The sequence below is a fragment of the Abramis brama genome (assembly GCF_963993115.1).
Source record: "Abramis brama genome assembly, chromosome: 11".
NCBI lineage: Eukaryota > Metazoa > Chordata > Actinopteri > Cypriniformes > Leuciscidae > Abramis > Abramis brama.
Genome location: NC_139973.1, coordinates 10,716,109 through 10,740,313, shown reverse-complemented (window position 1 = coordinate 10,740,313; position 24,205 = coordinate 10,716,109). Strand labels below are relative to the sequence as shown.

General features: G+C 37.9%; 2 protein-coding genes across 2 annotated transcripts in view; both read right to left on the bottom strand.

Annotated features, from left to right (window-relative positions):
* Positions 1-283: 283 nt before the first annotated feature.
* On the bottom strand, positions 284-6,145 carry p4htmb (prolyl 4-hydroxylase, transmembrane b). Its single transcript, XM_084129190.1, has 9 exons — positions 5,157-6,145; positions 4,987-5,068; positions 4,225-4,415; positions 4,021-4,117; positions 3,748-3,910; positions 3,418-3,603; positions 2,191-2,281; positions 1,942-2,065; positions 284-1,651 (listed from the first exon to the last, which is right to left on the bottom strand). Exons 1-9 carry the CDS (start codon positions 5,508-5,510, stop codon positions 1,434-1,436), a joined length of 1,506 nt encoding a protein of 501 aa, XP_083985316.1. The 5' UTR covers positions 5,511-6,145; the 3' UTR covers positions 284-1,433.
* A 1,462-nt stretch (positions 6,146-7,607) lies between these two features.
* myhb (myosin, heavy chain b) overlaps positions 7,608-24,205 on the bottom strand; it is a 28,052-nt gene continuing 11,454 nt past the window's right edge. Inside the window, 41 exon segments of the mRNA XM_084129665.1 lie at positions 7,608-7,736; positions 7,874-8,005; positions 8,103-8,198; positions 8,284-8,388; positions 8,477-8,647; positions 8,811-8,936; positions 9,019-9,222; positions 9,302-9,610; positions 9,698-9,822; positions 9,939-10,104; positions 10,192-10,375; positions 10,458-10,654; positions 10,738-10,856; positions 10,979-11,105; positions 11,197-11,586; positions 11,688-11,778; positions 11,899-12,044; positions 12,180-12,356; positions 12,437-12,679; positions 12,793-13,048; positions 13,139-13,275; positions 13,357-13,480; positions 14,249-14,366; positions 14,503-14,590; positions 14,672-14,742; positions 14,891-15,197; positions 15,305-15,475; positions 15,562-15,711; positions 15,819-15,937; positions 16,037-16,175; positions 16,394-16,497; positions 16,636-16,734; positions 16,822-16,885; positions 16,978-17,115; positions 17,119-17,275; positions 17,413-17,440; positions 17,560-17,716; positions 17,824-17,967; positions 18,062-18,273; positions 18,625-18,674; positions 18,878-19,042. Of these exon segments, the coding sequence (XP_083985791.1) occupies positions 7,716-7,736; positions 7,874-8,005; positions 8,103-8,198; positions 8,284-8,388; positions 8,477-8,647; positions 8,811-8,936; positions 9,019-9,222; positions 9,302-9,610; positions 9,698-9,822; positions 9,939-10,104; positions 10,192-10,375; positions 10,458-10,654; positions 10,738-10,856; positions 10,979-11,105; positions 11,197-11,586; positions 11,688-11,778; positions 11,899-12,044; positions 12,180-12,356; positions 12,437-12,679; positions 12,793-13,048; positions 13,139-13,275; positions 13,357-13,480; positions 14,249-14,366; positions 14,503-14,590; positions 14,672-14,742; positions 14,891-15,197; positions 15,305-15,475; positions 15,562-15,711; positions 15,819-15,937; positions 16,037-16,175; positions 16,394-16,497; positions 16,636-16,734; positions 16,822-16,885; positions 16,978-17,115; positions 17,119-17,275; positions 17,413-17,440; positions 17,560-17,716; positions 17,824-17,967; positions 18,062-18,273; positions 18,625-18,674; positions 18,878-19,042 (6,127 nt within the window). The 3' untranslated portion in view covers positions 7,608-7,715.

The window sequence follows — 24,205 nt, the reverse complement described above, 5'->3', positions numbered from 1 at the left end:
CATTTGACGAATGAAGCATGTCTGATACTTTTCTCTAAATTGGTTATAAAAATGTAGGTGTTTAAATTAAACATTTTTGTGTATTTTTTGGTTTATTTTACTTGTAAAGGATTATTGTAAATTATACTGATTAGTAATATGAACACAGTTTTAAATGTAATGTAATTGTATTTATACCATTTTATAATTTTTTTTATAAATTATAAAAAAAATTATAAAAGCAACAGACAAAATGTTAAAGTAGAAAATGCAATGTGTTTTTAAAGAAAACAACAGTCTCTGATTTATCATTTTAATAATTTATTCAACAAAGTGATTCTGTGCATTTTAACAGCAACAACGTGATTCAACTCCAACAAATAAATAAAATAAGTTAACCTCAGACAGTCTTTGGATGCATTGCAATTAACAAAGTAAAACATAATAAAATAAATTATTAAAATCCAAACAAATCATACAAGATTGTGCAAGTTTGCATGCTTCTTTTCAGGAATATCTGAGCGGGAATAAGTGTAAGAAACGTCCTTGCAGAGATGGAGGCTGAATAGATGTTACATAGGTTAAAACTATTCATTATTTATAGTTACTAGTTATGATAATAAACTAACCTGTACTCCATTGACAGAACTACAACTAGTTAATGCTGAGTGCACCTGCAGACAACACCAAAGTGTTCAGTGATTTTGATGTCAGTTAAAATGTCACTTCAGTAGAAAGCAACAATATATATATATTTTACACATTCTTTGGTCACATACACACTACATCCTCCCACAATTGTGAAGTTGCTTTAGCACTGCCTGTGCTTTATTTGCTGGAGGTTGCCAAAGTAGCTAATCATAACTATCATCCCACCAGGGAAGAGAGACACATTTCGGGTGCTCTTCTATTTACTATCACTGCATTTAACGCTTAGCTGCGGTGTACGGCCTTTGGAAGGTACAGTAGAGTGTCAATCTGTATGTAAACAAAGTTGTCAAATATGGCTGCATTCCCATTTAATGGGAATAATAATGCCTTCAAATATCTACATTAGGAACAGTAGCATTGTCTTTCACAATTGCATAAAGATCAGGCTGTTTATCCCTGAATCCAACCCAACACAGGTTCCAGTTCAGACACTGGGACCGCTGAAGGCTGGGTAAAGCTCATTCAATTCTGAATACAAGGAAATGTTGGTAGGGCTACATTTCTATAGTGTGCATTTGTGTGGAAGAGTGAACAAGATTAAAATATACAAAGGGTGAGTGTATTTGTGTGTGTTTGTTGGTATGAGGTCAGTGCTTCAGGGTGTTTGAGTGATGCAAAGGCGTGTGTGTATAGTGATTTTCTGCCGTGTGTGTAAAAGAGAAAGTGAGGGACTATAAAAAGATCATTACACAGAAGTGAATGTGTATATATGTTCAACGTTGTACCTGGATTTGTGTATGTGTTTACAAGTCTTGGTGTGTTTCAATGTGTTGGTCCGAGTTCAGTTCTGAAATGAGTTCTTCTTGCTCTTGTGTCTCTTGTTGAGAAACAAATTGTTGGTAGCGCGCCTGTCGCTGGTAGTCTGGATCGACATTGATCCAATTATTGGCAACCCACTTAGTCCCTCGTGTCACCACACAGCCACCATGAAGAGAATACTCATCCTGTTCACCCACCCAACCTACAGAGGGCAGCACAGAACAACAATTACAGCTTATGAACAAGATTTTCCAGACAATTTATCTGGACAGTGAGGTCTAAAAGTCTGAAAATGATGTTAATATTTCAGTTAGACTTTTTATACTTAAATTGTTATGGTGATAATACAATTTGGGTAATTTGGGTTTGGTTATCAAACAATGATTAAACAGATAAATGATTAAAATATTACACCACCATTATTTCATTCAACTTTATTCCAAAACGTTACAAAAATACATTACAAAATAGCAGATAAGTTATATTCATTACCTCTACCATCGGAGAGATAGTTATACCAGAAAACTGCCGTCCCCTTAATGGGCTTCACTCTCAGGTTGCCTTTATCGCAATGCTTCCTGGTGTCCAACAGATCCACATCATTCTGTATCAGTGACTGGGAAACACAAATACATGCACATACCGATAATTATTAGCTGTGGCATGTGCTTAAATAGAGTAAAACTCTTGCTTTTAACTCACAAATAAACATGCAAAGACATTTTATTCAATAAGACACACCGCTTCTTCATAAGTCCTATTATCTGCCACTGGAAAGGTGGTCTCTCCCCCTTCTTCTACATTACTAAGGTAAAACAGAACCGTGATGTACCTGTAAAAAAACAACAACACAAATACTATGAACTTTAGGGGGATAAAAACTTGCCATATTTGGTCGGAAATGTATTTACATGATATTAACTTCATTTAACGAAAGTGCCCCTATTAAAGGTTCCTAATTTTGTTTTAGAGGTCTCCTATAATAGGTTTACATGCATCTAAGGTCAAAAAACACTTTAATTTTCTCATAATATACATTGCAGCATCACTTCTTTTCTCACGGTGTCTGAAACGGTTCGATCAAAGATTCGGTCTCTCTAAACCCCTCCTTTCCGAGAGCCTACTCTGCTCTGATTGGTCAGATGGCCCAAGCTATTCTGCTTACATCGGTTGGAAACGAAATACCCTTCTCTGAAGGTACTTGTATACACAGTGATACGCACAGTAACGACGGCGTTAGTTTTACCGTATCAATTCAAGCCCGAGTCCTCATCCTTTGGAAACGCTTTGGATTTGCTTTCGCAGTACAGAAAACAGCATATTCTTGAGATGTCTAACAACAAACTCTTCCAGGCTTTGCTACAACTACAGTGTTTGAGGAGGGTTAAAGCAGACATTGTTCGTGGGCAGCCAATGAAGGCCATAGGGTGGCATGCAGACTGGAGTTACTGACGACTCGTTTCTGGCAGTTCAGAAACGGTTCTTTCTTTTAGGAGAAAATAACTCCTTTTCTCATGCACTTTGATCTTTGAAACTTTCCAGACCTTTTACATTCAAAAAACAGCTTTATTAAACACTACTGTACTTGAAAGGTAATATCCGAAAAAGCATAACATGGGCTCAAGTTAATTTCATGTTCCTAATCATGCTATTGTTCTAAATACATTTATGCATGTGTGATAATGCTTAATTATTATTTGACATTATATCATTGTAAAATATTAATCTTAGACCCGGTTTCACAGACAGGGCTAAGCTTAAACCAGGATTAGGCTTTAGTTCAATTAGGACATTTAAGTAGCTATTATAAACGTGCTTTAGAAAACATTACTAGTGAGCATCTTGAGACAAAACAATGACACTGACATATTTTCAAATATGTCAGTGCAAGTTGCTTTCAGTTAAAACAGCTCAAATATGCAGCTTAAGCCTTGTCTATGAAACCGGGGGTTAATCTCTTTGGCTCACCTGCAGGAAGTCTGGAATGGGGAAGTGGTATTGGCAGCAAGGCGAGTGTGTGTGCAGGCTGTTTCAGGGTACACCGGCCCACTGTCATGATGAGCGTGGTAATGGCCGCCCTGCTCATAGCGCACCACTTGTAAAGGTTCACTTAACTCCACCAGAGAGGATGGCAGTCGTGTTAAACGAGTGACTCTTTAAAGACAGGAAGAGATATAGATATAGCATTATTTCAAACCGAGAAGGGGTGACAGAAGGAAACACATGAAGAAAGCAAAGCTTTTTAAAAGCTGTATGTCAGCACACTTGATGGGTGGACAATAAGAGAGCAGATAAAACCTTTTGCGGAGGTCTTGAAGAACCTGATGTGCTCCCTGACCCTGGTAGAGCCAGGTGTGTCTGCTGTTCCTCACCAGCTGGCTCCTTTCTACCCCACGCTGTAGCAGAAAACGCTGAAAGGCATCACTTCTCAGACGCCCAAACTCCTCTAAACTCAAGAGACCTGCGTCAAAAGAGACATATACTCAAAACATACATATGGACACTCAAATTGGCAAACTATGATCTATGTCTATTGGGTGTCCGTTTAAGATCTCCCTCTTAGGTCTTTACCATTTCCATCCTGATCAACCTTTAGGCCATCATAGATTTCCTTAAGGTTCTCAGAAGTTAACCAGATTCCATCTCTCACTCGAGAGTGTGTCAATATCTACACCAGAAAATCAAGTTACAGATTACACGTAAAGTAAATGAAGAAAGATTTACACATTACATTTTCTCAGCATTATCAAACTGCAAAACTGAGGCTCAACAGACCTCGTGTGGTTGTAGTTGGCCATCTTGGTTGAGGTCAAGGAAATTGAAGATTTCCTCAGGGCTGAGGTTGAGCTGCTGATCAAGTTCCTCTTGACCTTCAGGGACCATAACCTGACTCTCCATCAGACCCTTCAGCTGAGCCAAACGCACAACTACACCACACTCCTCCTCTGACAGAAAGCCAGGGATCTCTACAGCAACGCACACACAAACAGAGCCACGATGATGCCTCACACAGATAAGTGAATCAACAAACACAAAAACACTAATAGCAAACAATGCATGCATGCCAATAAGACTATCGAAATTCTAACAGATACCTTTTTTGTTTCATTCATTTTTACGCATATTGGGAATTATGAATAAAAATAATGAATTTTTGTTGACAAATTTTTACATTAAAGTTTTATGCACGGGCAGAGGAAAAATCTGAAAATAGTGAGGGAAACATTGTAAGCTTTATTATTAAGGATCTTTCACACCACAATGATAACTATATTAGTGTCCACACACCAATAAGCGATACAAATTTAGTTTATTATAAGCATACACTGCGATTATGTCATCTGTTATAACTGTGGTGTGGACCTCGCTATTCTCATACAATTAGAATGAGTATTAAAGTTTTAATAATTGTTTTAATTCTATGAGAATAGTGGTCCACACCACAGCTGTATTATTGAAATCACTGAAATAAAAAAAATTTCAGCTAATGAAAGATATAAAATACTGAACTATTCCTTTGTAGCATCTTGTCCTTACCAAACAGAAGGGGCTTTAGACTGAGTGTCTTCATTTCATGGACTTTTCCTGGCACCAGTGACACTTTTTGGACATGTCCCACCTAATGCAAAATAAAAAAAGACTAGTTTTTGGAAGATACGAATATAAATACTCACAGATATCCAAAACATCTAATGTATACTCCTTACCCGTATTCCTTCAATGCGAGGAAGATGCATATTTCGAGGGAAGCCCGAGTCTGAATGGGTCTGCGCATCTGACGGTCCGGTAACTTTATGACTGTTATCTTTGTTTGTAAAATCCCGGTTTGCCGTGCTTGTGTTAGAGCCGTTATTATAATGAACATACAGCAGAAGTGCAATGACATTGATGATGTAAACGTGGAAGAAAACCATCACCACCATGAAGTAAGAGCGAGAACACACGCTGCTCTTCTGCAGAGAGACGCGCTGACGGGGCAGAGACCGGGGTGGCGGTGATGATGATGCTGATGCTGATGATGCGGTGTCATCCTCTTCAATATTGTCCTGGGGTTCCATCATTTTAGCAGACAACACTTTTATTGGTCGGTTTAAAATATACTATTTAAATCCGTTTTCAAAAGAACTTATGGTAAAATGTATAGCTGGAATTTGGCAGGAATTCGACAGATAAGAAAACCCCGCATTAAAACAGACGTCAGTCAGAAGAGATCAGCAGCAGACTGGCTGCTAAAACACTAACGTTACCTTTGTAAAAAGCTTGTTAACTAACTTACACGAACAGATACAAAATAACCTCGATAACACTCGTTGCTTTAAACTACGGATAAAGACATTTTGGAAACAATTATTTTCGTCAGTATAAGCGTACCTCCGGCTTGTGGTAGCATGACACTCTCTGGCTTACTCAGCACTTCCAGTTGTCAAATTTCACTCTCTTGTTTACATCGAGACGCGTGATTATAGCAACTGCGCAGCTTCTATTATCCTGCGAACCGTTGCGCCGAAGCACCATTTTGAAATTCGTTCTCCTCATAATCCGTGTTGGGAAGATCTTGTAGTGTCTGCTTATAATAATTTGAATTTATATGTCAGCTTTCTTGGCTAGACATCTCGAAGTGAAAGTGCAGCTCACTGGACTTTCGAGGGACGCCATTCACCTGACAACTGCGGGCATCCTCGACGCACTGCTCATCATAGAAGTGTATCAAATGTATAGATGCCACATTCCACCGCTCCAGACACGTCGGTCCGCCCGCCATCTTGCAACGGTCAGAGGGTCGTCACTCTCAATGATGCCACAGCATTGCACAGCTCTGGTTGTGAAACCGCAGAGATTACAATGGTGCTTTTAATGTTTTTACTTTTACTATGGTGGTAACTATTTAATATTGTGTCAGCTGACGCCTTTCTCTTGTTGTATTGTGTTAGTTTAGCTAAATCGTCTGCTGAAGTCTATTTCATGTATATATATATATATATATATATATATATATATATATATATATATATATATTCATAAATCATAATAGTCATACATGCGTCTAACTACGGTTGCAAACACTCGAATGTTAACAGACTGCTCCAAATGAGGCATCTATGTTATATCTATGTTGCTCATGCCCAACTCTACCGACGTTCGATTCGTCAATGAGCCGTTCTTTAGAGTCGAATCTTTTCAAAGAATCGGTTGAACAGGTTCACAAAGTGATCTTGGATAATCGTTCATTTGTCTTGAATCAACAACTACTCATTGAAAATTGAAAATCTCATTGAAATGAGAACCGTCTTTTTAATGAAACTTTTTTAATGAACAGCAATATGTTCAGCATCATGCTGGGATGTCTGACAATGTAATGACACAATTTCTCCAAAAGACGTAAACGAATTGCTGAATACGTTTTTTACGAACTGTTCGATAGAACCGAATCGAGAATCATTCCGTTGAACTTACCACCATAACAGAACTGAGTTGTACTCGGTTGTACTGCAGCTACAGTTAGAGCGATTAGTAGCGCATAGCAACCCCTGGTGGTCAAAAACATTATCTCGTATTTAGTGGAGAGCTTGAATAAAATAGGTTAAAAAACAAATCAAAATATAACCTAGAATTACTGCTTAGTTTCATATGAAGTTGTGTTTCTCTCGTAATTTGGTGCAGTTCTTCTGAGAGTTATGTTAATGTGGCTTGTGGATTATGTGCTTCATTTGCTGGTTGCTAATGTGGCTATAAGGTAAGTTGCTAGACAGGTCTGTCATAAGCGTAGTTGTGCAGTTTTATTTATTAACAGCAGGTTCAACTTCAAACCACTGTTTTTCTTACTAGGTTTTTCTGTGAGTCTATATGTCTTTCAATAGGTCTTTCCATTTAGCATAAAGTTGGGATGTGTCCAGTCTCGTTCCCAGGTATATATTGAGCTACCCTGGAAATCCAGAGTTCTCGCGAGAGCACAGGTTGAATCTGAAAATGTTTCAGATTTAGGTCTGGATTTCCAGGCTAATATTGATCTGCACTTCCTCAAAAGCACATTTTATTGAAATCATGTAGAACCAGAAACACTGCCTCACAAATTGTAATTTCTTGTGTTTTTTTAGTCATGAAAATGTTTAAAACAACATAGTCACAAATGTAACCATATATAACACACACAAAGACATATCAGATCACACAATGTTTTATTAGTTAATGGTTCTTGTGGGCATTTTACAAGTAATTTCATATTATATGAGTTATTGTTTCTCTGCCAGCTCTCTTTCTCAGAGGGTTCATTCCTCAGCCTCTTTTCCCTGGAAACATACAGAACATATATTTGCATAAACAAAAGATAGATTTTGTATACAATGCTTATGCACAAATAATTAAGTTTATGAATACCAAAATGCTTGTGCACAAATAATGAAACCAATAAAAGTGTGATATTTACCTTCCCTAATTCACGGCTTTTAACTCTCAGCTTGTTGACCTGAGACTCAGCAATATCAGCTCTCTCCTGAGCCTCCTCCAGCTCATGCTGCACCTTCCTGAATCTGGTCAGGTGAGTGTTGGCCTGTTCCTCCTGTCAATGAAACAACACTTGTTTAGGTTCATCATATCCAGAATATTTTGTTGCATATTAAATAGCATATCACTCATCAAAGTGTAAAATCACTCACAGAATCTTCACTCTGTCTCTTGTAGGCCTTGACTTTCAGTTGAAGTTTGTCCACAAGGTCTTGCAGTCTGATAATATTCTTCTTATCTTCTTCATTCTGAGTAAGAGAAAATAATTAATTAGAAAGTGTCTTAATTTGATCGTTTACCATACATATATACATATTTTTGTTTAATAAGTACCTGATAAGTCAGTTCCTTCACTCTTCTTTCGTATTTGCGGACTCCTTTAATAGCATCAGCACTGCGTCTCTGTTCCGCTTCAAGTTCTCCCTCCAGCTCACGAACCTGAAAAATAGATTAACTGACGTTATTCCTGACTTCATGCTTGTGATAAAGTAAGTGAATGTACTGTGTGTAATGTATAGCCACATACTCTGGCCTCCAGTTTCTGGAGCTGCTTCTTTCCACCCTTCATGGCCAGACTCTCAGCCTCATCCAGACGATGCTGCAGGTCTTTGACTGTAACCTCCAGATTCTTCTTCATCCTTTCAAGATGAGCACTCGTGTCCTGCTCTTTCTTCAGCTCCTCTGCCATCATGGCAGCCTGCAATCATTTTGTACTTGGTTACTTTGGTTAATAAGAATATGTTAATAATTAGTAGTCAACGGCAGGTTCTAGAATGTCAAAATATGTGCAACTTAGTAGATACTTATCCTCCAAATAGTAGCAAACATTGCTAACTCATCAATGAACATTTTTCACTTACATCAGTTATTGCTTTCTTTGCCTTCTCTTCAGCATTTCGTGATTCCTGGACCACATCTTCCATCTCACCTTGAATCTGAACAAGATCTGCTTCCAGCTTCTTCTTGGTGTTGATAAAACTGGTATTCTGAAGAAAATGTTTAAAAAAAAATAATGTTGTTTAGGAGTTATTCCTTAAAATATTTCTTAAAACAAATCATTCTTCTTACTTGGGAGTGTAAGAGAGCCACTCGCTCACTGGCATCCACCAGTTCCTGCTCGGCCACTTTGCGGCCTCTCTCGGTCTGCTCCAGAGCAACTCTCAGCTCCTCAATCTCAGCCTGCATCAGGTTGTTCCTGCGCTCTACCATAGAAACCTGCTCTTTCATGTCCTCTTGAACCCTCAGAGCATCATCAAGATGGAGTTGAGCATCCTGAAGCAAATAAGAGGCAATTAGATCTTCTGATCTAATTAGTCAGATAAAAAAATACACCTTCTGTAATGGAACAAACCTTGAGTTGTCCCTGGACGTTCCTGAGCTGTTTCTGAGCTTCAGTAGCCTGGCGATTTGCATGGCTCAGCTGAATCTCCATTTCATTTAGGTCTCCTTCCATCTTCTTCTTGATTCTCAGGGCATCATTTCGGCTTCTGACTTCAGCATCCAGAGTGCTCTGCATGGAATCAATGATTCTCTGGCTGTTTCGCTTGATCTGTTCAATCTCCTCATCCTTCTCAGCCAATTTCCGATCAATTTCCCCTTTTACTTGGTTCAGCTCAAGCTGAACACGAAGAATCTTGGATTCTTCATGCTCTAGGGTCGCCTGAAAATAAAGATTTTTTGTAGGGTATTGTTTGCTAGAACAGTGGAGATAAAGAAAGTGTAAAAAACTTCAAGCCCCATGTGTTACCTCAGCTTCTTCAAGAGCAGCCTGGATTTCAGATTTTTCAATTTCAGCGGTTTTCTTTCCTTTTTCCAGCTCATGAATAGTTTTTCCAGTCTCACCAAGCTGCTCAGTTAAATCTGAGATCTCCTCTGTATGCACGAAGGGACACATGATTAACAAAGTGTTGAAACTTACTATTCTGGAAAAGATCTAACAAGCAAAAGAAAATTTCACTGATAATTCTGCAGTAAACCATTGTACGTACGCTGAAGGTTCTTGTTTTCCCTCTTTAGAGTCTCCAGCTGGTCCAAAGCCTCCTCATAAGAATTCTTCATTTTGAAAAGTTCTGTGCTAAGAGAACGAGCTTCCTTCAGGGATCCTTCCAGCTCTGCCTGACTCTCCTCATACTTCTGCTTCCATTCTGCCAGGACCTTGATGACATCAAAATTGAACATTAGAAACCTATGGTGAGGTGCATCACAAAAATATTATATGTAATTGAAATAATGTTGCTTTACCTTATCAAAGTTCCTTTGTTTCTTGTCAAGGTTGGCAGCCAAAGCATTAGCTCTCTCCACATCAATCATGAGATCCTCAACTTCATTTTGCAGTCGTTGCTTGGTCTTTTCCAAAGAGGCACATTTGGCATTCACAGCCTCAATGGACTCTTCAGCGTCCTGCAAACGCTGAGCAAGCTTTTTCCTAGGAGCAAAAATTAAATATTAGTCATTGCTACTACTTTATTTCAAGTTGTGAGAACATTTAAACAGAGGATTTCATTTACTTTGCTTCCTCAAGCTCTTCAGTACGCTGAATGGCATCAGTCTCATATTTGGTTCTCCACTGAGCCACCTCACTGTTGGCCTTTGACATGCTGCGCTGAAGCTCAGATTTAGCCTCCAGTTCTTCCTCGTATTGCTCTCTGAGCAGATCACAGTCATGACGGGAAGATTGGACAGCATGTGCCAGGGCATTTTTGGCCTTTAAAACAATAAAAATGTTCCAGAGTTATTCAGTAGGTTCAGTACATAAGTTTATTCATTTAGAAAATGCTAATTCCTCACCTTCACTTCTTCCTCAATGTGCCTCTTCAGCTCTTCAATCTGCTGAGTGTAAGCCTGTTTGCTTCGAGTCAGCTGAGAAACTAAAGCCTCTTTCTCCTCTAATTGACGTCCAATTTCACCTAGAAAGGATTTAATGATGATGGTCAATATAGATGATGGTCTCAACAATAACTGCAATGTTAAATAGGTGTTTATAGAGAATGTAGCTAATATTATCCCTTCTTTAAACAAAACTACTTACCATTTTCAGTTTGAAGTCTTGCCTTGTGAGCGCTTAGATCATTGATGTGGCGTACATGTTCATCATGCTTTGTCTTAAACTCGCTCAACTGATCTTCCAGTGTACGACACATCTTTTCAAGATTTGTCTGCAAAACACAAAGATTTTTTTTGATGGATTTTTTTTACACACAATGCTGTGTTTCATGTACAATACTCCATAAATATGTTAATACTTGCCTTTGATTTGGCAACAGCCTCCATATTGCTTGACAGATCATCAATCTCCATTTTGTATTCACTTTTCTCTTTTTCTAGCTTCTGTTTCACACGCTGGAGGTTGTCAATCTGTTCTCCCAGCTCTGCCACAGTGTCAGCCTGCTTCTTGCGCAGTGCCGCAGCCGTTGCTTCATGCTGCAAGGTGGATTCCTCCAGATCACGGCGTAATTTCTGGAACTCAGCCTCACGTTTCTTGTTCATCTCAATCTGGGCAGAAGTGGCACCACCTGCTTCTTCAAGCCTCTCGCTGATCTCCTCAAGTTCCCTGGAGAGATCCGATCGCTGCTTCTCAACCTTAGCACGAGCAGCACGTTCTGCCTCGATTTCTTCCTCCAGCTCCTCAATGCGGGCCTGTGATAGCAAAACTTTGATGAGTTACAGTTAATTACTGTTACAGTTAATACAAATTTAAAATGTTTTTAAAAAACTATAGCTCATTGTTTTTGAGTGACCTGAAGTTCTTTAATCTTCTTCTGGAGCTGAATACCAAGAGATTGCTCATCTTCAATCCTGCTCAGAAATTGACTTGACTCAAAGTCCTTCCTGTTTTGAAAAAAAACAACAACAAATGTTTTATGAGTTATAGTTATTCTGAAAGTGAACAAGGGATCTGAATTATAATGTCAAATTGGATAGGATAACAAAATGTTATTAGTTCCTCACTTTTTCAGCTTTTCTTCTAGTTGTTGCTTGTCATTCTCCAGATCCATCATGGATTCCTGGGAAAGTTTTAAATCACCCTCAAGCTTTCTCTTGGCTCTCTCAAGGTCCATACGGAGTTTCTTCTCCTGCTCCAGAGAACCTTCCAGCTGTTCACAGATGTGAAAGATTAGTTTTTTTAAACCAAAGTATTACTTCCATGTTTCATGATTTCTGCTTCTTGTTGTAATAGTAACTAGACATGTGAGGACTAGTTGCACTAATCTGTTACATTTCAAACTCACGTCATCGACTTGCTGCTCAAGCTTTGCTTTAGCTTTCGTCAGAGTATTGACTTTGTCCTCCTCTGCCTGAAGATCATCAAGAGTCTGTTGATGTGCCTCTTGGAGGGCTTTCTTCTCCTTAGTCAGCTTGACAATAACCTCATCTTGAGATGTCATTTCTTCAGTAAGGTTTTTAACCTAGGAGACAAATTTATTTGAATGACTGCAACCTGAGTAAAAGATCAAGATTACCAGAAGCTTTTTCTCAAGATATTAACCTTGTTTTCAGTGGCATGTTTCTCCTTCTCTACTTTGGCCAAGGTAAGCTCTAAATCATCAATGTCTTTCTTCAGCTCAGAGCACTCGTCCTCTAGTTTTCTCTTCTTGGCTGTCAGTTCAGCATTGATTTCTTCCTCATCCTCTAATCTTTCAGATGTCTCTTTAAGTTTTGCCTCAAGCTGGATCTTGCTTTTGATGAGTCCTTCACATCTCTCCTCAGCATCAGAAAGGTTTTCTGATTCCTGTTGATTAGAACATCATTTGTTTTTGTTTTTGTTTTAAATTGTATATTTATTATCTTATAAACAATAATTGCTTATTTGTGATCTTTTCAGGAATCTGCTGAAAAACTCACAGATGCCACTTGTAACTGCAGGTCATTTTTCTCCTGCAACAGAGAAACCATTTTTTCCTCCAGCTCCTTCTTCTTGGCAAGTGCCTTTGCTAGATCCTCCTTCATTTTTTCAAAATTCTCTTTCATGGCTGCCATTTCCTTCTCAGTCTCTGCACTCTTCAGGAGTGGCTTGATCTTAAAATACAGCTTCATCCATGGCCAGTGTTTCACATTCATGAATGCGCGGATGTTGTACTGGATGCTGAAGATAGACTCTCTGTATTATAGAATCAGAAGAAATGGTCAGATCCTCTGTGTGAATATGAAGTGTTACCCCCTACCGAATATTTTTCATGCAAAAACCTACCTTCTCTCCATCATTTTGACAAACTCTTTCCTCATAACATATCCTCTGCAAAGTGCTTGAGTCATAGTCACAAGGATAACAAGTTTTTCATCTCGCATCTCCTCAAGGGTTCCCAGCAAACCAGCTTTAAAGAACACCTATCACAAGTAATTGATAAAGCAATTATGCACTATTATTTAATATTTACATAATAAGTCAGGTGGTTTGATAGTGTGTACCTTGGTGTGTCCAAACTTGTACTGGGTATGATCCACATCAATAGAGCCAAGAAGCTTCTCTGAAGCCTTCTTATTGTCAATGAACTGACCCTCAGGGATGACACTAGCATTCAGTACTTTGTATCTAAAGAAAAGACATTCAAAATATCAGTTTTTTAACGCAAAATGCAATAATGCAGTTTCAGAATCATGTTGAACTGAAATTTGCACCTACATGAAGTACTAAGAGAGGACACCGATCTCATTCAATATTGTGTACACATGTATTTGTACGTAATATCTGCATATATATGTTTCCATGTTTCCATGTATTTATGATAAGATCTTGTTTCCCATGCAAGAGTGGCACATATGTGTGCGAGACTAAGACAACTTGTTTTGTGCAAATTAATAACTGTGGGAACATGCTCCACATTTAGAATAATCCAGATTCACAAACATTAGCATAAGGCTAAGAACAAAGTGTTGTGCGTTTTGCATGAGAACACTTTCTGTGTGCATAAATTGACAAATAGTATTAAATTATTTTAAATATTAAATGAACCCTAATATTCATTAGCATGTTTTAGTTGTCAAAAGATAATTGATATATTATTTAAAGCACATGTACATAGTAGTGACATGTGAAGGCCAAGTATGATAACCCATACTCAGCATTTGTCCTCTGCATTTAACCCATTTGCGTTAGTGCACACACATTAGGAGAAGTGAGTAATTAACACACGCACTGCAAACGTGACCCACCCATTAGGAGCAGTGGGCAGCCATTATTCTGCGGTGCCCGGAGAGTGATTAGCGATTAGGGAATCTAACCAGCAACCTTTGGATTACCAGTCGGATTCACTAACCATTTAGCCCACGACTGCCCCTCATGTACATATAAATGAAATACCTCTGCTTAAAGTCGCCATAGAGGATTCTGCTTGGAAAACCCTTTCTGCAAATTCTGATTCCTTCCAGTACACCATTACAGCGCAACTGGTGAATCACCAGAAAGTTCTCCATAAGACCTAAAAAATAAAAACAGTTAAAAACGTAGGTTTTAAGAGAAGTGGTTGTTCCTGTTTATTTTAACATAGAGTCACATCATTAAATATATCACATGCTTTTCAGTATCCTAACATGGATGTGCAAAAAAATATTGACCTGGAGTCTTTGACTCATTTGGAATCAAGCAACGCACAAAATGAGGATGAGTGCTTCTCAGGTTGGTCATCAGTTTGCCCAAGTTCTCCTGTTGGTTAAAGAATAAACAGATAAGCTATCATCCAGTACACCTTTGATGCAAGGTGTAAAATGGAACCCTAATCCTTACCCGGAACAAAGCAGACACAGTCTGGAAGGAGCCGCCCTTCTTTTTCCCACCCTTTTTGCCACCAGATTCAGCTGTTGATAAAGCAATATAGTAGAGTAATCTCTGGTAAACAATACCATGTACAGAAATCAAAAAGAAAGTTTATTTCTTAACAAAACTCAGATTTTCTTTTTTCATCCTAAAGTTTCAATTATAAATGTGTGCTTTTGTTTTGCAGACCTTCAGCTGAAGCATGAGCAACATACAGATGAGCCAACAGTTTCATTGAAGACTTCTGGTACAACTGAACCACAGAGTCATTAAGAGGGTCCTTGTTCTTATCCAGCCAGCCTGTGATGTTGTAATCCACAGTTCCAGCATAGTGCACCAAGGAGAAGTGGGCCTCAGCTTTGCCTTTGGCCGGTTTGGGCTTCTGGAAGGATGGAGTTTTACCAAGATGCTGGTCATGCAGCTTGTTCTTGAAGGTCGTGTCTGTTGCTTTGGGGAACATACACTCCTCCTCAAGGATGGAGAAAATACCCATTGGCTGTAAGAAAGAGCACATTTCTTTGAGAAAAGACAAGGGTTCAAACCTTAGAATGTTATGTTAGAAAAACAGAAAGCACTATATGTCCTGAAAGTGAATTATTTTACCTTCTCAATAAGCTCAATGCAAGCAGCCAAGTCCATACCGAAGTCAATGAACTCCCACTCAATACCTTCTTTCTTGTATTCCTCTTGTTCCAGCACAAACATGTGGTGGTTGAAAAACTGTTGCAGTTTCTCATTGGTGAAATTAATGCACAGCTGCTCCAGGCTGTTAAACTGTAGTGAACAAAAATTAGCACCCGAACCAAGAAGCAAAGCCTAAAGCATCAGATTCATTTTTTTAAATGATCTTATTAACTTACATCAAAGATTTCAAACCCAGCAATGTCAAGCACTCCAATGAAGAACTGTCTAGCCTGCCTGGTGTCCAGCATCTCATTGATTCGGAAAACCATCCACAAGAACATTTTCTCATAGACTGACTTGCACAGAGCCATGGCTGAATTATTCACCTAATTTAGAAAAAAAGAATGCTGTTTTATACCATTTCATTTTTATTCATTAAAAGTTAGTGATGTAGCATACTGTACAAAAATGATGCATTTTTAAATACACATACCTGAGGAACAGTTTGACCTTTGGTCACATATTCATTCCCGACCTTCACTCTGGGATAACACAAAGCTTTCAGCATGTCAGAAGAGTTCAGTCCCATGAGGTAAGCGATTTTATCAGCCACTGGAAGATATATTTCAAGTAAATTACTTATATTATCCACATTGTGGCAAAATATGGATGTTTCTTGTTTCTATAGATGAACTTAGATTGAAATCACACCCTCATTTCCATCAGGCTCGGCCTGCTCCTCCCTCTGCTTCTGCTTGAACTTCATGTTCCCATGATGCATCACAGCTCCTGTCAGCTTGTAGATGCCCATTTTCTCCTCAGCCGTGAAGCCCAGAATATCAATGGCTGTCTGCAAGTCAACAATCAAATGTGTCTTGTCATTTAGTATACTTAATTATCAATCTATTTGTTGAGCCTATGTAACTCAAATTTGTTTAATAGCATGTATGAAATATTTTTATATATTAGCAATATATATCAATGTTAAAGTATTTGTTGCTGATGATGCACCTAAATTAATGTCTAAATTAGCATGTAAATTAACTGACAAGTTGACTTTTTTCTTACATCAGTTGCAATGAACTCTTCTACATCATTGATGCTCTTGACTGTGATCTCACCATGACTGACCATGGGATAGTCGTATGGGTTAGTGGTGATCAGAAGAGCCTCTGTAAGAGAATTATGATTTTTTTTCTTTAAACGTTATACTGTTCAAAAAAATATCATGGTATTTTGGGAAAAACTGTATTAAATTCAGATTATATATTGAAAAATAATCCTAATGCAAAAATTTCCATTTTTTTTACCCAGCAGTTCTGGCTTATGGCCAGTGCAGAGCTGGTAGAAGATGTGGTAGCTTCTCTCAGCAGACAACTGGTAAGTTACCCTGGACTTTTCCAGCAGATCTACGGATGAGTAGCATGATTATTCAAAGGATAAAATGAATGTCTGTAATATCAGTCATTTGAAATTTAAAAGAATGAAGGACTCACAAGTTTCAATATCAGCTGAGGCCAGTTTTCCAGTTGAGCCAAAATGAATTCGGATGAATTTACCCTGAAGATTTTCAAACAAATACAAATAAATAAAACTATTTTGTTACAGAATTAAATCACACAGTGGAGCGATGCAGTTGACTCAGAACTCACAAAGCGGGAAGAGTTGTCATTCCTCACAGTCTTGGCATTTCCATAGGCTTCCAGCAAGGGGTTGGCTGCAATGATTTGATCCTCAAGCGACCCCTGATGTGTACAGAATGTGGCAGACATACCAGTCAAATAAGTGTTCTATGGATTTGCTCCATCCTCATTATTATATAGACAAACAAATACTATATATACCTGCATTTTTCCAGGCTCTACTTTCTTCTGTCCAGATACAGCGATTGTCGCAAAGTACTGGATGACACGTTTGGTGTTCACAGTCTTTCCTGCACCAGATTCTCCACTGAAAATATGGTACAATATATTATAATCTAATATGCAGTATGAATATATATTGTAATATTAAATAAAAAATATATAATATGTTTCTGCATTCTTATCACACAATACCAATGTTCAGTTTGTGATGAGAATACTTACGTAATCAAGATAGACTGATTCTCACGATCTACAAAAATGTAGAAAGCCATTTATTACATTCAAAATACTAGCATATTTAACGTCTTTTTACAATCTTAGCCAATATACCTCAGCTGCATTCAAAATAATAAACATTATTTTTCATACCAGTGAGCATGAACTGATAGGCGTTGTCAGAGATGGAGAAGATGTGAGGTGGGGCTTCAATTCTTTTTTTGCCCCTGTAGGCTGTTACGACTCCAGAATCGTACACTGGGAGCCACTTGTAGGGGTTCACAGTGACGCAGAACAACCCGGAGTAGGTCTGCAAGAGAGAAATGTTATTTTACTTACTAGATATAAACATGTCATTGATTGTTGTCATTGATGTAATTTGAAACAGATTAACACTATACATTTTTGATTACTTACGTAGATCATCCATGCTGCATAACGCTCTTTGAGGTTGTACAGCACAGTGGGTTCATTGAGGTGGGTCATCATGGCCATGTCCTCGATCTTATCAAACTTGGGAGGATTCATTGGATAAATTTCATCCTCCTTCACTGTGATGGTCTGGAGGGAGAGTCATGTGACTTATGAAATGTTATAATGCAGATGCCTTTCAAATTTATTTGGCAAATATTATCTGAATATCTCTTATACCCACTTTGTTACACAGAGTTTGCACCGTTGCTTTGCCACCCTCCCGACTCTTGAGGACCCCTTTGAGGTACATCTCCTTGGGTTCAGCAACAAAATAGGCAGTTTTGGCATCAAATGGCATATTTTGAGCTTCCAGTCGTTCCTTCTCTGGCTTGCGAAGGTAAATTGCCGCAGCGCCGAAACACTCCATTTCTGGGTCCCCACTCATGGTTGCGTCTTACAGAAAAACAATCAATTATTTGTCATGCAAGTTAGCAATCGGAAAGAACATTTACATTTATACATGTGTGGCATCACCCTTTAACATTAGACTGAAGTGTGAAATAACCCAGTACTTCATGTACTTGGTTGATTATCATGTCACCCGATGTCAATATTTCTACAGTATAGAATCATATAGACTAACATAACTTCATATTTAGGTAATGTGGTTGAGAAAAACGAAATCTTTTTTGTTACAAAAAGAAGTTTAAGTTAAGCATGAATTTTCACAAGCAACATAAGAAATATAAATTTGTCATAATGTTTAGTAGTTACAGATCTTTTAAAAGATGGTGCCATGTTTACCTTTGTCTTGCACTCTTATGATTTGATCTTGATGTTGTAATTCACCACCTCTGTGTATTGTTAAGAAAAACAAAGAATTTTTTGTCAGTTGAAACCTTATAGCTTGCTCAAAAGATAAAATAAGTAGTCCAGTCTTAAAATTAGTATAGGAGCACAATGTTATAAAATGTAACAAAAAGCCTAAAATATCATTAAAAAGTAAGGAAAAAAGGAAAAGCAGAGCTGTTTTGTGACTTAGCGTTCAGACACTCACCTTAGCTGTGTAGTTGTGAGCCCTGGGAGGAGTTGGGAAAGCCCTCTTTTATACTTGGGTCCGAGTGTCCTGTCAGCACATTTCAGCATCTCATTTTTGGTCATGAGTCCTGTTTGCCCACTTCCATTTGTCCCCTTCAGCAGCATCACTGTATTATTTTTATCTCTTGAAATGAGAAGTTCCAAGACGGTTTTATCTCTTCAAATTGTTATTGTCTAGAACAGCACTGAGGGGAGCTTTTTTAGCCCATTTCCAGAGTTTAAATGTGACTCTTATGGTAACTGTTATGAATTACCTGTCATTACTGGTCAGAATTTGCATTGTTATGCATAGAAAAGGGTTAAGTCGTAAAACTGAGTTCCAAGAATTTGGAATTATGGGCCTGGAGTGATAATAAATTGTTCCTTTTCAACTTAAAGAATTCAGAAGACACAAATAAGGAGGGCAAATGAATAACCATATCCCTAGATACTTGTAAATCCTTCTTATGAATATCTGGACATATATGTAGGATAATATCTGGCAATAACAAGTCATCCACCTCGTTGTGGAGAAGACATCAAATGTCACTGGTATAAGGTTGCATGAGCCTTACAAATTTAACATGTTACAAAGAAATCATACTTCAATCCCTTCAAGAAACCGACGAGGATGCCAAATGACCATGCCTTTCCTTACTAAGAACAGCTGAGGCTCCCCAGACCTCTCCTGGGGATGAAACAAAGTCCAAGGTGGTGACAAAATCCTTGATGTCAACAGGCCAACTTGAGTCATTGTGTGCTATTAGCCGTGCCTTTCCACACTAAGAATGCTGGGAGAATGTCTGAATGGCCTTTTATTCACTTTCAAGATTTACTTATAACTTGAAAATAACTTGACTTGTGTTTTATGTATAAATCATTGTACATTCATAAACATCTGACTTAAAACAGAGCATTTTCTATTTAAAACATCAAACAGAATGACACTTTATTGAGATCAGTGGATCAGGATCTCTTTAGTATGATACTCCTCCTCTGGCTAAATGTAACATGAGATTTGATTTAAAGTAGGCTTTATGGGCCTTAAGGTAATTCTTTCCAATGGAAAGGTGATCTCATACTGGCAAAGAGCAGAAAGCTTTAAAAATTGTGAGGCTATTACTCTTGAGATATAATTGGCTCCATTGAATAAAAATGTGAAACATGATCACCCACCCATAACATTACATTCTTATTTGGACAAAATACAAATATAGCCACTAGTGCAGTCTTAACCCACCAAATGGCAGCATGCTCAGGGGATTTATTGTCTCTTGAACTTCCTGCATTACATTACAAAACACAATCCAAGTGTTTTAGCGTCTGTCAAGAGCCTGCAAGTGTGCAGCATTAAGATTGTGGGTTGGTGGTTCTTGGATGAACCGTAGTGTCAGTTCGTTATGATGCGGCTTCTTTTTTTAGGACTTTGAAATGTAATATAGCATCTTTGCTTATCGTGATTAAAGATGAGTTCATTGTTCGACGTGCGAGTATGCGGCCACATTTACACTTTCACTGAGCATAGATCTGCTACTAATGAAGCCTCTGTCTCTTGGTGGATGCGGCTGGGTTTCTTTGAATACCACAACGGATGAGTATGAATCTTTTTTATATTATCATTAAAATTATTTTTTTGATGAAACGGCATGATATCGCACAGACTTGGTTTGGGGTTCTTTCACTCTTGTGTCATTCTACAAATCACAGTGTGTAGGACACTTGCTGTTCTCTAATATATTGGTTCAAACCATGGCATAGTAAGCTAAAAACAAACAAACAACAACAACATAATTGTAAGTAAAATAATATAATATATAAAATATAAATATCTAAAATCTCTCAAATATGGAATAGCCATAAAATTTGTCTTCTATAGATCTGTAAATTAAGATGTATGTATAAATATGCATAAATTGTGTATTTAACTAATTATTTAAATGTAATTTCTGAGACACTACCAGCACAAAACATGACAGTCTTTTTTCCAATTTGCATACTATTTTCATAACCCCTTGTGGAAAGGAAGTTGAGGAGTTTGTAATGATTCTCAGTTTAAGAAATATGAGTTTGAATCTTTTACAGCTGACTTTTTTAATGCATCTTGACTGCCGTACAGTCTGACAATATTGACAACTGAGATCCTACATCGTGACATGGTCTACAGCAGAGATTGTGTTCGTACAGTCTGACAAGCAACAGTCGTAAAGGACTATTATTAATCATGCTTTAGATGAAATCAACTGAAAATAAAAGAAGACATTAAATCTCTCAAGATCTCCGCAGAGGATGATTAAACAACTCCAAAAACAGCACTACCAGTTCTTATTGAAAATTAACAGAGGTTTAGATGTTTATGTTTTATTGAAAACAATAGTTTAATTGGAAGTCACCAGTATGGTGATCACTGTTTTTCTTTAATTGGACTTTTGGCCCTTGACTTTCAAACATTAGTTTTTCTCTGGCTTCTATAGCCATGTTTTTATAAATCACATTTGCTAAGACAAAAAAGCCAAGAGAAAATGTGATCAGTTGGTTATGTTTTGATAACGACATAATCATCATGTAGTGGTCTGATACACTGATCTCATCCAGTGTGTAATATTTTTAATACAGTTCAATTTTACATTACCGCCACTGTGATACTACAACAAAAGATCAAGCAGTGTTGCAACAATCAGTAAAGAAGGATTTAAAAATTATCATTCACAAAAAAGCTTTGAACTACAGCATAGTTAAGACACACAGACATCAACAATCAGCACATGAATCTCATCAGGTGACAATCAACAAAATAGATAAACAGATCATCTCTAAACATAAAAAACAGGTTACTAAAAACAACAGCAAAAATAAAAGTTAATAGTAAGAATTAAAACAAATAACAATTCAGCTGAAATGCGCAAAATTTGTAGACGTATGACAGAAATAAAGTCAAACTGGTTAGTAATACGTGAAGGTGGTAATGCTGTTTTTGGAGTTGTTTAATCATCCTCTGCTGAGATCTTGAGAGGTTTAATGTTTTCTTTTATTTTCAGTTAATTTAATCTAAGGCTGTGGCTGGAAGTCAGTTGTAGTCCTTGTGTTTCTGCCATGCTCGTCAACACACTTCATCCGTGAGCACTTGTCTAAAGCATAACCAAAAAAGGTGCTTCCAATAAATTAAAAAAACTATATTTTTTTCTCTACTTTTTACTTTTGAGATGGCTTCTTTGTTACTCCAGTTTATTCTTGAGATGTGATGGAAATATTGTTGCTCCTGTAGGATCAGGACCATCTCAAGTATGGAGTGGGGCCAAGAACATGTTAGAGAAAGCGGGGGCCCCCCCTCGGTCGGTTTGTTCATTATCGTTCCTTGGGTTGGGGGCATATATAATATATATATATATATATATATATATATATATATATATATATATATATATATACAGTATAACAGCGCACAACAGTCTTAAAATTTATTATTTATTATTTATATTCATTCATTTAAAATCAGCTATAAGATTCAAACTTACATTTCTTAAACTGAGAACCATTACAAACTACAACTGATTTTCCACAAGGGGTTATGAAAATAGTATGCTAATTGGAATGCAGACTGTCATGTTTTGTGCTGGTAGTGTCTCAGAAATGACATACTACTACATCCAGGATAACCTTGTACGTGGCTTGAGTCATGTGTCTTTCACAAAGAAGGATCTGCCCAATTCCAGCCTTAATGAAGAACCCCCAGATCTTCACCAATCCTCCACCAAATTTCACAGTGGGTATGAGTTACTGTGGGTTGTAGGCCTCTCTAGGGGCCTCATTTATAAAATGTTGTGTAGAAACCATCCTACATTTTGATCTTACGATTATTTCTCGACGTGAGTACGCCTCTCTTCCAGATGTGGAATTTATAAATCGCAAATGATCTTGAAATTGCGCGCAGCTGAATGGTTTCAGATCTTCGCCTTGTAAACACCGCCTAATTAATGTTATTAACATATAAAAGAGCATCAGTCAATGTCCAAATGCTTTACTTTAGAATGGCGAGTGGCGAGAATTGCTTAGATTTCCAAATACCTGCAGTACTCTGACTTTCTGCCACAAGGAAAAGAGCATAGGCTTGCTTAGACCCTGACGTGGCGCGAAGCAATTTTTCACGTCAAAGATTATTTTTTATAAATATGAACGTTGGCGTGGATTTTAGTGTACACACACTCTAAAATCACATCTTTGCGTACACGCGTTTTATAAATGAGGCCTCAGAATAAGGCAGATCCGTCTTTGTGAAGGACGCATGACTCAAGCCACGTACAAGGTTATCCTGGAAGAAAACTTGCTTCTTTCTGCTCTGACGATGTTCCCTAGCTCAAAGGATTGGGTTTTCCCGCAGGACAATGCTTCAGGCCAATAAAGGTGTGAATGGAGGACCAACAAATCAAGACCCTGTCATGGCCGACCTAATCTCCAGACTTGAACCCTACTGAAAACTTGAATCTGATCAAGAGGAAGATGACAACCATAGAAAGTAAGAAGAGTAACATCCGGACACTGAGTTTACAGCTCCAAAAACATTTATTATTAAACAGCACTGTTTATTAATAAATGTTTTTGGAGCTGTAAACTCAGTGTGCAGACATTCCTCTTCTTCTATGGTTGTAATCTTTTTGTCCTACACCTGAGCTCAGGGGCGGTTCTAGGCCCCTTTTAGGGGGGCTTCAGCCCCATTTCTGTCGTCTCAGCCTCCCTAAATCTGTAATCATCTATTTGAATGATCAGGCCAGTGATGCTTCCTGAAGAAAGTTTTTTAAGTGGGAAGAAAGTGTTTTTAAGTTTTGTCAGTTTAAACATTCAAGTGATTTTAAGCCATTCAAGCACAAGCCGCTGGGAAAGAGAACTCAGTACGGTACTGGTGCGTTGTGATAGATTGTTTCTGTGCGGCGTGCACGCACACACCTGAAGCGCGCACACAGAAATCTGACTGTCAGACAGCACGCGAGTACCGGATTGAGCTCTTTCACATCTTCTTGAGCAAATACACACAAAATGATGTCAAAAGGCCCGTTGTGACTAGTACCCACTTAACAGAAAATATCGGATGCGTGTCAAGGTGACATCATTAGATGTTAAAGTGACAGCAGAACCATATGTTACATCTGTTTCAATATGTTAACCAAACAACATAAGAAAAAGAGATAATTACTCACTGCTTTTAACTAAATCGCTTATGTAGCTTTGTTCTCGTGTATTTATTTGTCTTTAATGTTTGAACTTTATATTAGTTAGGCTAGTATTAGTTTTTACTGTGATGTTGGTACTAAAATGT

Bases quoted from the DNA above. Each gene is read 5' to 3' on its own strand.
- p4htmb (XM_084129190.1), bottom strand. From the start codon at position 5,510: ATGATGGAACCCCAGGACAATATTGAAGAGGATGACACCGCATCATCA. The intron at 3,604-3,747 runs GTTTTATCTGCT...CTGTCTTTAAAG, and splicing joins CTTCAAGACCTCCGCAAAAG to AGTCACTCGTTTAACACGAC. The intron at 2,282-3,417 runs GTGAGCCAAAGA...GTTTTTTTACAG, and splicing joins CCATTCCAGACTTCCTGCAG to GTACATCACGGTTCTGTTTT.